Raw genomic sequence first — 15,050 nt, forward strand, 5'->3', positions numbered from 1 at the left:
TCCCACAATACAATCTGTGGCGGCAAGTAAGCGCCTTAACCACCTTGAAGTGTTTTGTGTAAGGGGCTAGTGATGCATTTTGCACCTTGTAAGGCAATGGACTATTGATTTATAGCATGTGTCCGTGTTCCTCTTTAGTCGGCCTTTATCGAGCTTCCCAGAGTTGTTGTTGCTTTTCTCTGGTGTTGTTCACTTGAGGCGACTGCTGTCTGTTATGTAAAGGTGAAAGAATTTGAAGACTCTCAATTGTGTTTATCCTCATTTTAATACAGGTTCAGCAAGTGCAGATTTTATTTTCTTCCTGGTTTTGAAATAACACATTTGTCAGTAAAAATAAATTCACTTTATTAAATTATTATTTCTTTGACATTGATTTGATTTAGCCAGTTTTACCTGGTACTCAATCATATGAGATAAAGTTGTATGTGTTGCCATTTGCATAAATGCTCAGGGTTTGAAGAGTGTCACAAGCAATTGTTAAAGTTCAAAACAGCTTACTGTAACTCATTAATTCAACATTCTGAACATACTTTTATGGAAGAAGAAAGTTAAGTAAGCGTACAGAACAAGACATTACAGAACAACTGCATGGTTATTTATTACAAAGATAATGTTTTGCTAGTTCACTCTTTGTTTTTGTTTTTTTCCTGAAAGAGATTTTATGCAACGTTTTGCACCTTTAAGGAGCGTTGTGTATTTTCTGTATTTAAGCTAAAATAAAATAAAACAAATGCATTACAAGGGTTACTTATAACAAATATCTGATATTAGGGAGAAGAGAAAGTATTCCTCTAAAATGTAATGAGTAAACATTGTCATATATATATATATATATATATATATATATATATATATATATTGCTAGTTCTCAGTCCTTTGAGTGTTTTTGTTTTACTTTAAAATGTATAAGAGAATTTAAAGCACTTGTAAGTCTTGCTCAGAAATTTAGAGCAGTGGAAATTTTGTGAAGTGTTAAATGAACTAGCCTGTGGGGTATTTACCTAACTAATTTAGTTTAAAATCAGTTTAAAAGCCTTTTATTTCTCAACTTCTTCTCGCATAGAACTGCGTATCTATTGTCCGGCCTCTGTTATTACAGCCTTAGGCTCAACACTGTGGTTTGGCAGGTCCAGTCTTATGTGATGAGACCGAGCCGGTCCCGACACGGGGTTTTGTTCCTGCCCACTGGCCATGGAGGCTAATGAACACAAAGAGCTTTCTTGCTTCCTGCTCTTCCTATGCCCCACTTTTCACTGCACATTTCTGATGTGATATCAAAAGCCTTTTCAGACAAGGCTTCAAGATTACAGTTACAACTAAAGCTCTAAAAACAATGTGAAGGAAGTCTAAAAGTAGCTACTAAGCATTAAGGACGGTTTCTCACTTGAGGTGTGATCTGCAACTGCACCTTGAAATGGCCCGGCTTTAAAAAGAAATCGCTGTTGTTTTTGTTCACGTTAAAATATAAAGACAGAATCCTCTCCTGTTTCTCCCTTGCAGAAAGGTGATATTTTTCTGGGAAGAGGTAGGCTTGTGTTTTTAATTGAATTCAAGCTAATAGCCTGAGGCTTTGTTGGTGGTTTAAAAGAAAAATACTTCTGTTTGCTGTGCTGGTGAATCATGTTCAGAGGGTGGAGAGTGTAATTATTTTTTTAAGGTGACGTCATAAACATTATCATGCATGTGTTTGCCTGTAGACAAGAGGGCACAACTCAGGACAGAGATTGGATGAATAGAAGCATTTAAATGTTTTATGATCAAACATACTTACCACATCTTTATTGTATGTACATGTTGTTGTTCTTTGAGAACATTTCTAATATCTAGAGGCAGTAAAATTTAAGTTTTTTCCATTTAAATTTTCTCCCTTCCCTTGTTTTGTTGTTTCATAGATTTTTGCAGCTTTGGCAACTCTTACTTTCAGCATTGTATATTTTTTCTTTTTTTGGTTTTCCCTGCAGACGCATTTGTACCCGTGTTTTTTTGTTTTTTTTTTAATTCATGGAAAAAACCCCGTCAATGGCGGACCAATGGAACGACTAAAGAACAATGTGAACTGAGGGAGGGATGTTCGGCTGGAGCGTTTTGCATAAAACATTCACCATCAACTGGCTACTTGAAGCAAGATGCTGAAGTAACTGGCTGTAATTTTTAGATGGTGAAACATTGGACCTAAACGCATGTTCTGGCATCGTTTCATTTGCTAAATTAGAAAACAATTTAAAAACGATCCAAAACGATCTGCGGCGTTCAGATCCAAAATGTGAGCCTTCAGTATTTATCAGTATTTATTTTAAATAACTTAATATTTTGGAGGCTGCTGTGTACATGTGAATTCATGACTCAGCAGTTTGGTAAAATGTGTTAGGTTGATTTTGTTTTTGTTTTTTTGTTTCCCCGGCTGTCCCGACAGTATTGTGGTATTGACGCTCACCCAAACTAACCCGGACATGGACTCTGGCTTCTGCTTTCAAACTGAATTATATCACATGAATGAATCCTTCCACTCCATTGTTCTGCTCTGATGTTCCCAACATCACATTCCCAGGCTTGTTTGATCCCAGTCTGACTGGAACCAGTGAGATGCTCCACAGCACTACACTGCTTCTCTGGGTTATTAGCATAGATAGATAAAGACCCAGAGTTACAGTTTCTCTAAATTATAAAGCAAAATTATACATTTTAAAGCAAAATTATACATTTTAATTTAGAAGACAAAATTATATATTGTTTTCAGAAAACCTGAAAAGTGTGGTATGCTTTTGTCTTCCCCCTTTTTAATGTGATACCATACATAAAATCCAGTGATCCAATTGCCCTCAGAGGTCTCTTACGTGATGGAGTCCATCTGTGTGTAATTTAATCTCGTCAGATATTTGTTAAAAGAACATGAGACCAAGGAACGCAGCAGGCAGATCAGGGATGACATTGTGGAGATGTTTAAAGTGTGACGTATTAATTTATAACCCCACTGTGCTTTAAACGCCTCAGGGGGCACCACTACATCTGCTGTCTGTAAATGGAAAGAGTATGGCACCACTGACAGCCTTCGTGGACATGGCCATCCACCTAAAGCCATTTTTCAGAGAAAACCTTAACAAGTCTTTAGCAGGTGAATTAAAGCAGGTCAGAGTTCATGGGAAGATCAATTGAGTGAAATGTGGAGCAATGCTGGAAGAAACCTAACGGAGGCTGTTAAAAACCTGAGAAGGAGGTTCACCTTCCAGCTGGACAATAACCATAAACATACAGCCAGAACTGCAATGAAATGATTTAGATCAAGGCATATTTATTTGTTTGAACAGTCCAGACTTAAGTCAAATTGAGAATCTGTTGCAATACCTGAAAACTTGCTGACACTCTCCTTTTGTCCAGTTTTTTTTAATTTTTTTTATTTAATTTCCCTTTGGGATTAGTAAAGTATTTTTAAATTTGAGCTTGAGCTGTTTTGCAGCGCAGAATGGACAAAGCCATCAGTCTGTACGTGTTCAGAGCTGCACAACGTGTTTCTACAGAAGATCGACTCTGTAGAAACACAAGCTACACATAAATCCATGCTACACATTTTAGATTATTTTCTTGAGTTATAACGCACCTTTTTTAAAAAAATATCTTTCTCTGCGACTTCACAGCTATGCACTATTTTACGTGGTCTATCACGTAAAATCACAATTAAATAAATTGAAGTTTGTGTTTGCAATAGGGCAAAATGTAGGCTGTATAAAGGGACACAAATGTTCTTGCAAGGAATTGTAGATGGAAGAGTATAAACATGATCAGACTTTTTGTTTGTTTAATGATAACTGGGTAAGGCTAATTGTCTTCTTTAATGGATTTTACATGACGTGTAAATCTCCGGTCTGCGTTGTTCTGCTCTTCGTCAGAGGGCTTCTGGCATGTTAGCTTAACAGGATCCATTGCCTTGTTCTTCGTCACCTGGTGACTTGACCCGGTTGATGTTGGCAGGAGTGCAGCCAAACAGAGGTGTGTCTGTTCAGCCCTCAGAGAAAAGCTTCTGTGTACTTTTTTGAGGATTTGTGTGTGTCAAGAGTTTTTTGTAGTCAGACAGGGATTCTTGCAGATCAGATAGCAACACAAGCCTTACAAGAGGCCTAAACTATAGTGTATTAAATTGGTTGGTGACCTCTTAATATTAAAATGTGCTTTTATTAAATTCTTGCCTCACATTTATAAGAATTAAGATCAAGTAATTTAATTTAGTCGGAAGCTAACAAGGTCGTGCCGATGCACATCCTTCTCTTTGCCTTTCAGCGAGTTTAAAAATAGAATCTCTCACAACTTGAGTTATAAGCAGCACAAAGCTGTTGTTGCAGACGTGACATTAAAACGATAAATCCCACCACTATCGTAAAATTTATAGTTTGTTTTAAAAGTCTTGTTGTGAAAATATATCACTTAATTTTGCGTACAAAACGACAAACTGTCTGGAAAGTCTCTGCATCCTTTTTTAAAAAAGGTGTTTGTTCCCTTTTAAGCAAATGAAGTAGTTCTAAAAAAAAACCCCTGTGTTACTTTTAGTGGGTAACATCATTTGCACAGTCTGTTACCGGGTGAGTTTGCATGGCCATCTGTGCTGAAAGTTGGTGCTGAGAGCAGCAGGTTTTGGTTGCGATTCCTCGATTTAAGGGAAACGGAAAGCAGTATCTTATTTACTTTGGTGTGCATCCTAAAAAAAGAGGTTTAGTTTGTTACATAAAGAAGAGGTTTTTATTTCAATAGGGTTTTATCCTGGCAGAATAAATATTCATATTTTAATACAAGTTAAATTGTGATTTGTGTGTGTGTTTTCTGTGACTTACTGACATATTTTTGGCTCAAACATTGACTTTCTGATCTGTAAAGTTATTCAGCTTTCTATTTTGGAGCCTTGGGTCAGGAATCACCGTGGGTCATATTTCTTAAAGTGTACTGTTACATCTATTCCTCCAATATAGCAAGTCAGCACAAACCACTGAACTACTTATGGAAATAAGCTCCCAAATTAAACTCAGATATTTGGGGGGGAGAAATGCAGTTTTCACATCGTTATTGAATGTTGTAGGTACAATATTTATTGTGATTAAGGAAGATTTATTTTTCACCCTGATCCATAAAACTGTACAAATGTGTTGGGGTTAATGAACAGCCAAGCAAATATTGTATGCAAGTTGGGATTTTGTTCAAAACATTCCACAGCTTTCATGAAAACTAAAGTGGTCATTTCAATTTTTTCAATATTCCAATAATTGTGACATATTGGTGCTATGTAGCAATAAGCATGAAATTCTTGATCTCTTTGTCTGAGATTGTTAATTTTTTTAAAATCTTTTGACCTTCAACCCAGTAAAAAGAGTCTGGGATAAGGTAGAGTTAGCTTCGCTTCTTGCACCAGACCTGTGTTCGCAGGAAGTCTCAGAGCGGTGGCCATGTGGGCAGCAACAGAGCTATTTACCAGTTCAGCCACTGTCTCCCGGCTGCTATGACGACACACAAACGGGTGGGGGGATTATGGAGGATCAGCAGGCTTTAAAACAAACTGCTGCTCTACATTGTTTCCTGCTTCGATGTGGAAGAAAAGCAGTCCTAACTTGCACACACATACAGCCAGTCGTCCCAAAGCCGGGCATTTTCGCCTCTCCCTCCCTCCCTCCTCCTTCAAATAGTGATGGCATGTTTTTGTCTGCTGGCCAGATGCAATGGCCTACTTTGTCTAGGCAGGCCTGGCACATCTCCCTGCTCTACAATCCTCGTCTGGTCCACATTGAGCAGGGCCTCACATGGAACATGAACACCTTCAAGCTGATAAAAAAGGCCCAGCAAAGACTGTACTTCCTGAGGTTTTTCAGGAGGAACAACATCAAGGAGAAGCTGCTGGTGTCCTTCTACAAGTGCTCCATAGAGAGCATACTGACCTACTGTATCTGCGTATGGTATAACAGCAGCACTACGGCTCAAAGGAAAGCTCTCCAAAGGGTTGTGAATACAGCCCAAAAAATCATTGGCTGCCCTCTCCCCTCACTGGAGGACCTGCACAGCGACCGCTGTCTAAGAAAAGCACAACACATCACAAAGGACACTTCTCACCCCGGACATTCTCTGTTCACACTGCTGCCTTCAGGCAGAAGATACAGAGCAACCAGAACAAGAACCAACCGTCTCAGAGACAGTTTCTACCCGATAGCAATAACAAAACTAAATGCAATCAAAAACAACCATTAATCATCATAAATGATGTATGTGAGAATGTGGCTGTTCTTTTTTTTTTCTGCCAGTTGTTTGTTGATTCTTGCGTTGTGTGTGAATTGTGAGACAGTTATTTTTTGTTTTTGGGCATGTGCACCGACTGATGGCACCCTTTGAATTTCGTTGTCCTTGTGACAATGACAATAAAGATTTATCTTATCTTATCTATCTGGATCCTGGATTGTCTCCTGTGCTCTTTTTTTCATCTCTACTATTGCTTGCAAGGATGTAAAGCTTGTTCTTACACTCAGAAAAAATAAATCCATCAGCTTGACTGCTTTGTGCCTCTTAGTTGGCATTTTTTGCCCCAAAAAAAGATGATGTTCAACAGCTTGAAATTTATCTTTCTGGCAGAATTAACTACATTCTCGAGCTCCTAACTTCACATAATATGATCAGCGAATATGCCGAGGATCAGTGAAAAACATCACAAGACTTTCGGTCAGAACACCAGACGGCAGTAACTTAGTTTAGTTTTTGTGACTGCTCAGCTTTTTGAAGCTTATCGTTGCATAGATTAGATTAAATTATATTTTAAAACATTTTTTTATTTTAGCAAAGTGCTGACATCAGGTTCAGGTCATCAGAGGTAAAGAGAGCTCCTTATTTGCTCCGGTTAGGTTACCACCAGTGAGAGTTGCAGCGTAATGCTTTGACAAATGGGTTTGAATGAGTGGGCAGAATTACAGGGTGAGCTTAAAGTGTCACGCTGGTTAAAAATAAACGTGAAGACGAGCAGGACCCGGAGCTACAGCTGGTTACGTGTTTGCACGCTCGTTGCCTTTGAAAACTTGCGTTCGCCAGGAAAACATCCTGCCTCCGCGGGGATGAAAGCACACTTTGCATGTTGGGCAGCTGGCGATAATTTTGACTTGCTGCGTCACAGCCGCTGTAGCTTCATCTCCTCTGCATCGGAGCTGTGAGCCGTTACGGCGCACTCGGGTGGTTTTTACGATGCTCCCTGATTTGTAATAGTCTCTAAGCCAGAAGGAAATGTGAAGGGCTTTGGCAATGTGGACCCAATTCAACCAGTGTATCAGAAGACTGCACCTTTACAACAGAGCTTAAAAGCTGAGGGATGTCTTGTAAAATCCCAGAGTGCTTCTCAAGTGGGACAGGAAATGGGGATAGAGACCAAGCGAGGAAGATGCTGAGTCATTTGGCATCCTGCAAGCTTGACCCTCTGTTTGCATAAAACACAAATAGCTGCAGTAATAAATGAGTAATGTGTACATTTCTTTAACTTTCTGTAAATGTCAGTGTAAGCTGAAAGTAGGTCATGTTGCCCCCAAATACGCCCCCAAAGTAGATGCTCTCAGATTGGCTCCTGGGTTTTTTTTTCTCCTCCTCCCTTCACTGACTTTGCTTTTTTTTTTTTTTTTTTTAAACCTTTGTAGAAATGTTTGGCTCTGGGGACTTTCTGTTCATTCATGACTGTGACGTTAAGGGAGTCCAAAAAGAGCAGGCAGCGTGTTTAGTTTGGCTTGCATGTATTTGCGTAAGCATTTTATGCTTTTGAGTTAAAACCTCTTTCTAATCTCTTTGCCCACGTCTATAATTTCAATATGAGACTGTGACTGATAAAGTCCAGTTAAACATTGGTGCATGACTGCCATCATAGAAGTCCATCATATTTGCATTTGTCATCACAGAAGTTCATGAGGACACTGTGCTTTATGACGTGTCCAGAATTGATTTGGCGCCTACATCTGTAGCTTATCTTTGCTTATCTGATTAGTTAATAGCCGAAGGATTTTAACATGCAAATTCAAGAAGGGCGAATGACTTTAGACATAACATATTTATTTAAGAAAATGTATATCAATGTAGTTTGGAATCATTTCCGTTACAAAAGATAAATATTTTTGCATTTATTTCTAAAACTAGTTTTATCTCAGGAAGTGGGACGTTAAACTTTGATGTGAAAACAGGATATCAGCGTCTGTTAAAGTGTAAATTCTTCTGCAAGGATTTTTACCACAGATGTCACTCTGCCACTTGAAGGCTTTCAGTAAACGGAGAGTGACGAAAAGGCACTTGACTGGTTGAATGATGCAGCACACTCTCTCAGGAGTTATGAGTTGTAGCGTGCTGGATCTGGTATCCTGTGTTTATAGATAAGGACATTTGTGGTTTTAAACAGTCACTTTCCAACATTCACACTTAGTTAATTGAGCATTTTCATTTTCACTGCTTACTCTAAAATTGCAGGCATGATCTGTTTGCTCCTAGAGCATAAGGCTTGTAAGTTGTGACCACTTTTGCTCCTTTTAGTGTGGAAGGACCAGTTATGGCATGCAGGTTTTGTATTTATGAATTTTGTTGTTGCTTGACATGTTTGCCGTCTGTCAGTACATAAGCTTTTTATAAACGTATCCTGTTTTTATCATTTTTATTTGAAAAGGAAATAATTATTTAGCATTGTTGATGGCATTTTACATCTTGCCTTTTGTAAGTTTCTGGCGGTTTTAAGATGTCACTATTCAATTATTTAATGTGCATGATAGACACTTGTCTAAACCTCGACTTAGATATTGTTTGTAATTTCCTGTAGCTTTTATTTTTTTGTAAAGTTTGTGGTATTTTATGTTGCTTATATACAACATTCACTTTACAGCTAACAAAATTGGAATATAACCAAAAAAGTGGTTTTATTCTATTAATTTGCATTAAAATGTGATATTCATATTTTATTCTGATTGAATATTTGCACATTTCACACATGTATTGCTGTTCCTTTTTGTAAATTATGGCTTAGAGCTAATGAAAATACAATAATCTTATAACCTGCACACATGACTGTGTAGGTTGCAACCTACATATCAAGACTGCAGACTTGATATTGTCAATGCTGTGTGAGTTGCTACAAACAAATAAATGGAAAATTGAGTGGAAGAAAAAATACAGGGATAACCCCAGCCTCTAGACAATTGAGTGTGCAACAGAGTCAGTAGGAGGAGCAGAGGAACACAGAATTAAAGTTATATTTAGTGTGAAATTTCCACAGTCGGTGATTTGGAGAGTTGCGTCATCTGCTGGTGTTGGTCCAATGTGTTTTATTGAGGAGCAAAGTCAGTGCCGCTGTAGGAAATTATGCAGCACTTCCTGCTTCCTTCTGCTCAAAAGCTTTATGGAGATATTTTCCAGCAGGACTTGGCAGCTGCTCACACCGCTAAAGGCACCTGTAGCAGGTTTATTGATCACTGCACTTGATTGGCCAGTAAAACTTTCCCGACCTAAACCCAATTAGTTCTCGAGAGACGCAGTCCTGCAACTTTTAGATGCACCCCTGCTCCTAACTAGCTGAATCGAATGACTCTTTCACTTTCTCAGCCTGTCATCAAGTTCTCTAGTGGCCTGGTAATGAGCCATGGACAGGATTTCAGGTAACACTTACAGCAGTTCACCTTGGTTTGCAGGGGGGGGGGGGGGGGGAGAGCTCAAAAGTCTCACTGAAAGCAACATGATCAATTTGGTAAATCGGCATACAAATGGTGCACATCTTTAAATAAATCTTTAACAACTTCAGGTTTTGTTTTACTTGTTTGTGAACTTAAGCAGAATAGCACTTAGAAACTCTTAATCTAGCCACATGTTGTTGTTGTCCGTTATCTGTCAGCACTCAGTTACCCTTTGATGTTAATGAATAAGAAACAGATGGCAAAGTCTCTCTTGATGGCTGGAAAACAGGTTTGCACAGATGGCTGGGTCTTATTGCTTGTGGGTATGCATGTTCAGGACTTCTCTTCCTCTTGACAAGCTGGCTGACAAGGTGCTAACAAAAGTGTCCATGTGAGCTGTTCTCCAGTGACGCAATTACATTTGACTACTACTGCACTTTCTTTTTACCACGTTTACAGATGTAGCTGTGGACTTATGAGGTCATTGATTACAGAATGACCTCTTGCTCAGTTTTCATCTCTTTGTGTTTGTTTTTTGTTGTTTTTGTTTCAGTTGCTTTTATAAGTTTTCACTTTTTTTAACTTATTGATCTTTCTGGGCCTGATTGTGCTCCCTTGTCTATTGTTTTATCAAGCTGAATTATGAACAATTACTTTTAAAAGCAGTACACTCGACTTACAGAATTAACCAAACAGCTTCAGCTCAGTTTTATCATGCTAGTTCCTGTAAGCAAGATCTTTAGGCCTTTTTGGCATCAAACTCTCTGACTTAAAAGGAAGCTGGTAGGATTAACAGTGATCCAGGTTTTGGCAAACCTTTTTATGAGAAAGGTGCAACCAGGAAGAGAATCAACGGAAGCGAAAGTGGAGATGATTGAATTATATGAAGCAGTTCTTATTGAATAACCTTAAAAACATAAACGAAGAATTCAACTTTGTGTCCAAGCAGTTCTGTTACTTTACCCTTTTCTTGCTTTATGCTTCTACTTAAATGAATTGTCTCAGATGATTCTGTAATTTCTAATCTCTTCTAATCTTTTTTTTTTGGCTTCTGTCATCTACTAGTTTTATAACCTGTATTTTAGACATCTTGCATCACTTCCCCTTCACTAAAAAAGCATGATATACGCATTACAAGCATTCTTGTTGATCATAGCTTGTTTTTGTGCTGCATACTGTGTATTTTTCTTCTTTAACAGATTTAGTCCTGTTTTCCCATCTAATGCAGTTGCTTTATTTATTTTTTCCTGATGTTAATTTTGTGCTGACCAGTGCCACTCTGTTGTAGGTACCCCAGTCAAGATGTATATTGTTCAGAGCAGAGCTCGTCTGGCTCAGGTCACTCTGCCCAGGACGGAGACCCTGAAATCCACGAGCAGAAGCAGGAGTCCACACAAAACAAGGTAAAGCCTTACCACTTCTACTCTGCTCAAACTTGTTGCACATTTAACATGTCATATTCTTGCTGCTTTAATGAGTTGCATATTTCTGAACAACGTAAATTTCCAACATCAAAGTTTTTTCTGTCAGTGGCAACAAAAATAGACGAGATGTTTAGGCCATCTTCTATGGCCTTTGATTATTAATCTTCAGTTATTGTCAAGCTCTTTTCTTTTCCTTTGGAGTAATGGATTGAATTGGCTCAAAGCTCAGCCTAGATCAAACATTTTTCAACTTGTTAGTTCTCCTTACTCAGGTGTTTAACAGGGCAGCATTGTGTTTATTTGCAGCCACATATCAAATGAAGGATAATTTGTAGCAGTGAGTGTTCGGTGCACAGGCTGAAGAAGGGGAGTCATTGTGAGATCCAGGCACAAACAGCCTTGCAGGGGCAGTTCAGCAGGCCTGACAGTCTGTCATCAGCCCCAGAACATGGGCTTTGTCCAACAACAAAAGCCCTTTCACATCCAGAAATGCAAATACCTTCCATTCTTTCTTGTTAAATATGCATTTGAAATCTATATTCTCTTGCCAAATGTTCTTTTTTTCATGCGCTTTCATGGTTTTGTTTCTGTTAATAAATCAGATGTTGTTTTGCTGTAGGTGGTGGAAGAACGGTCGACACACACCTCATACGAAATAGGATTAGAGACGGAGAGGGCAGCACTAGAGAAGCTAGCAAGCGTACAACATGAACAGGTGAGAAGAAACACGGCTCTCAGTAAATGTTTTCTACATTACACAGTAGAGCACAAAATTATTAACCCCATTTGTCTGACTTGGATATGAAGTGATCTTTTTTCTTTCCACATGATTTTTTTTTTTGTTGAAGTAGCTCTAGCATTTTTGACATGTAATATTTTTAGTAGAAAACGCATAATTATTTTCAAAATTTAGTTTCTTTTATTTTGTTTTGTTTTTAGTCACACATTTTTCTGTTTTCTCTCTGCAGACTGTGAATCATTTAGAAGCCGAGGCAAAAGAGACCAAACAAAGCCAAGAGTTGGATACTGTACCTGTTCTTGATGAGCCAGAACTTCCCACAGAGCCAACAGCTCACCCTGACTTGCCGACTGACCCACAGGACCACGACGGTGACAAAGCAGGCCCAGAGCCCCCCACTCCAGAACCATTGCCAGAACTGGTCCATGTGTCACCAGACGCTGTAGTCCAAGCTGAGTCCTCTAGTGATGATCACACCGCACAGCCGCACCTGGACTCAGACCCATCGACACCTTCAGATGAAGCTGAAAACTTACCTACCTCAGAGAGCGCTGGCCCCACCGACACAGGAGGGTAAGTTCAGATCCTCTTTACCAGTAACCAAACGTCACATCAGATGTTATATATTTTATTTGGAATTTTGTGTTTGTTAACCTTTTGGTTTTCCCCTCAGTTTTTTTTTTTGTTTTAATTTCTTTTTTATTTTAATAATAATAATAATAAACTGCTGATCTAAAAAGAGGTGTTTGCGTCTTGGACAAAACCTTTTAAGGAACTGCTGACCTGCTTTGAGAAAATATGAGACTGTTGGCACTTTTTCTTCGTTTTGTTTTTAATGCCAAAAGGACATTCATGGAAATTCAAAAGCATTTTGGAGACTCAACACTCTGGACATGAAAGCTGAACTTTAAAAGAAGAGCCTGCTCCTTCCGTAGCAATGTGTTTGTCGGGACATTTCAGATCTTTGTACCAAGCCCTTCAACGGCCCAACCAACAACCGACCTCCATCCCTACTGTCAGTCCATCTGCTTTCTCTCTTTCTTGCTTCCTGCCCCCTGCCCCCTATTTCCCCCTCCAGACCCTGTCCTTCTGTCTCTGCTCTCTGCCCTTCCCAGTGCTAGGAGGTGTGGTAAAAGCCATGTCCTTTCTTTCCCTCAGTGCAGTGCGGGTTGCCAGTGCAGGCGATGAACTCCCAGTAGACAGCTTTGTCTTTGCTGAGCACTCTGATTCACAGTGCAGGGTCATTCCCCCCAAACTGGCAATCTGTGAAAACTCCCCTTTTGGCCGCCCTCTCTTCAGGTGAGTTTCTATCCACCGCCAGCCAATCAAAGCAAAGAGACAGGTAATCAAGCTAGAAGCTACGCCTCTCTGCTGTGCGTAACCATCAATTGCTGGCCTTATACTCAATTTATGCTTCTTTTTATTTTTTTTAAGTTTAATTTCCTCTTATTGCCTGCTCCAACCCAGGACTGTCTAATAAAACAATTGTCGATCACATTTAACTCAATATTTCCAGCATTTCTGAGGACTAATTTGTTTTTCTATATTCCTCCCTTGTCCATTTTCTCTCCTCCATTGGACCCATGTCTGTGATGCAGTGTGGAAGAAGCTGGCACAGATGACCAGATGTCGAACCAGAGCTCTGATCTCGAAACAGAGTCCAGTCAGTCCAGTTCAGATTTAGCAGAGCCAGAAGCAGCAGAACCTGGAAGCCGGAAAGAGGAAGAGCAGCTGGAAGATGTGCTATCCAGTTTGGAGCAGGAGGGCAACACTTCCCACCTCCACCATAAGCAGCAGGTCAGCAGCTTTACAGTCTCTTCACCATCATAAGAGGTTTTAAAAGTAGTTTAATTGGATTGGAACCATGGTTGGACAAATGGGAATTCAAAAATCTGTTTTCCTAGTGAGTGAATGTATTATACCTGAGCAGTCTTTTCTCTGAAAGTTATAACTGAGAAAAGGAAACTCAAAGTTTGCTACTTTTATTATCAGTAAGATGTTTGAAAATGAAGTTCGTGCGAGAGACACCATTGCAACAGATAACAGGAAGCTAGAGCAGAGTACAGCAAAGTTGCAATGTTTTGTCTTCTTTCAGTATTCAACCTCAGACTATTTTTGGACATACTCGATTTGGAAATGTTGGCAAAGTTTTCTAAAGTTCAGAATTACAGTAACATTGTATCTTTTCAAAGCAGTACACACGGGGACGGCTGCGTTAGTTACCGTAGTAGAGATAATCGCTAATATAAGATGCTAAAGTCTAACAACAATGTCAACTCTACAATCATGTTATCTTTGCTTTAAAATGGTAAAACCTATTTTACATTAGGGCTTCTCTTGTTCACGGTATCATAATCAGTATCAAAAAGCTTTTATTATTTGAACTCGCAAGGAATTCAAGATAAACACAGAATAAGAAAGTCATGATTGGAAGATATTATGAGCCACCAGATATGTTTTGACAGAATGGTGGTAAAATACTTTGTCAAGATGCTGTTCATGTACACTATTTGTCAGCTGTTCTCTAAATTATTGCTTTATTGACAATATTGCCAAATGCCAAATCCCTGTTCCAGCTGCAAACAGGCAAGAGGTGAAAAATGAGGAACAACAATCATTCATACTTACACTCACCTTTCACTAATTTTGTATCAATCTCTTGCTCAACTTCAAGAAGAAATGTGAACATCAACTAACAAATGAATCAACTCATGAATAAATATGAGACTAAGCGAACTCTAAGCAGAAAGATCCTGAGACCCCTTTCAGATTACTTCTGAAAAACTGCAGCATCTTAACAGTATGATCAGTGACTAACAGATGTTGGCTCAAAACTGCACATCTGATACAATAAATCAACAAACGGCAGTGTGTTTTAGCGCTCTTTTAGCCTGCTTTAAAATGTTTTGCTCATTTAAAAAAAAAAAAAAAAAAGCTAGGACATGTTTTTTTTCAAACAAATGATTTGCATTCAATGGGATTGAGCTAATCAGGTATGTCAACATTGTTTTGCTGATTTGGAGCACAGAGCTAATGGCTAATCTCACTGTTGCTGGCAAAGAGTCTTGTCTGGGTGTTTACATAACTAGTGGATTTCTAAGATTAGATGAAATTGTGAGATATAGAAGGTCACTTACATAATACATCAAAAATATTATTCCCATCTCAGTGGATCTCTGTAGCCTTGGGCTAGTTGAGCACCATTAGCTGAAAATGGATATCGCTTAGTTTTTACTAAACTTG

The 15,050-nt window shown here is 38.9% G+C and overlaps 1 protein-coding gene across 8 annotated transcripts in view; it reads left to right on the forward strand.

Annotated features, from left to right (window-relative positions):
* Positions 1-15,050, forward strand: part of suco (SUN domain containing ossification factor) — a 39,583-nt gene that overhangs the window by 3,850 nt on the left and 20,683 nt on the right. For 6 of the 8 annotated variants that reach the window (XM_032571379.1, XM_032571380.1, XM_032571381.1 and 3 more), the window contains exons 2-6: positions 10,933-11,047; positions 11,688-11,783; positions 12,037-12,380; positions 12,966-13,106; positions 13,406-13,604. In XM_032571379.1, the coding sequence (XP_032427270.1) occupies positions 10,933-11,047; positions 11,688-11,783; positions 12,037-12,380; positions 12,966-13,106; positions 13,406-13,604 (895 nt within the window). Of the gene's footprint in view, positions 1-10,932; positions 11,048-11,687; positions 11,784-12,036; positions 13,107-13,405; positions 13,605-15,050 lie in introns of those variants that run through there. The other 2 variants (XM_032571382.1, XM_032571383.1) reach the window with 2 other exon arrangements.

Source organism: Xiphophorus hellerii, chromosome 9 (assembly GCF_003331165.1).
Source record: "Xiphophorus hellerii strain 12219 chromosome 9, Xiphophorus_hellerii-4.1, whole genome shotgun sequence".
Lineage (NCBI taxonomy): Eukaryota > Metazoa > Chordata > Actinopteri > Cyprinodontiformes > Poeciliidae > Xiphophorus > Xiphophorus hellerii.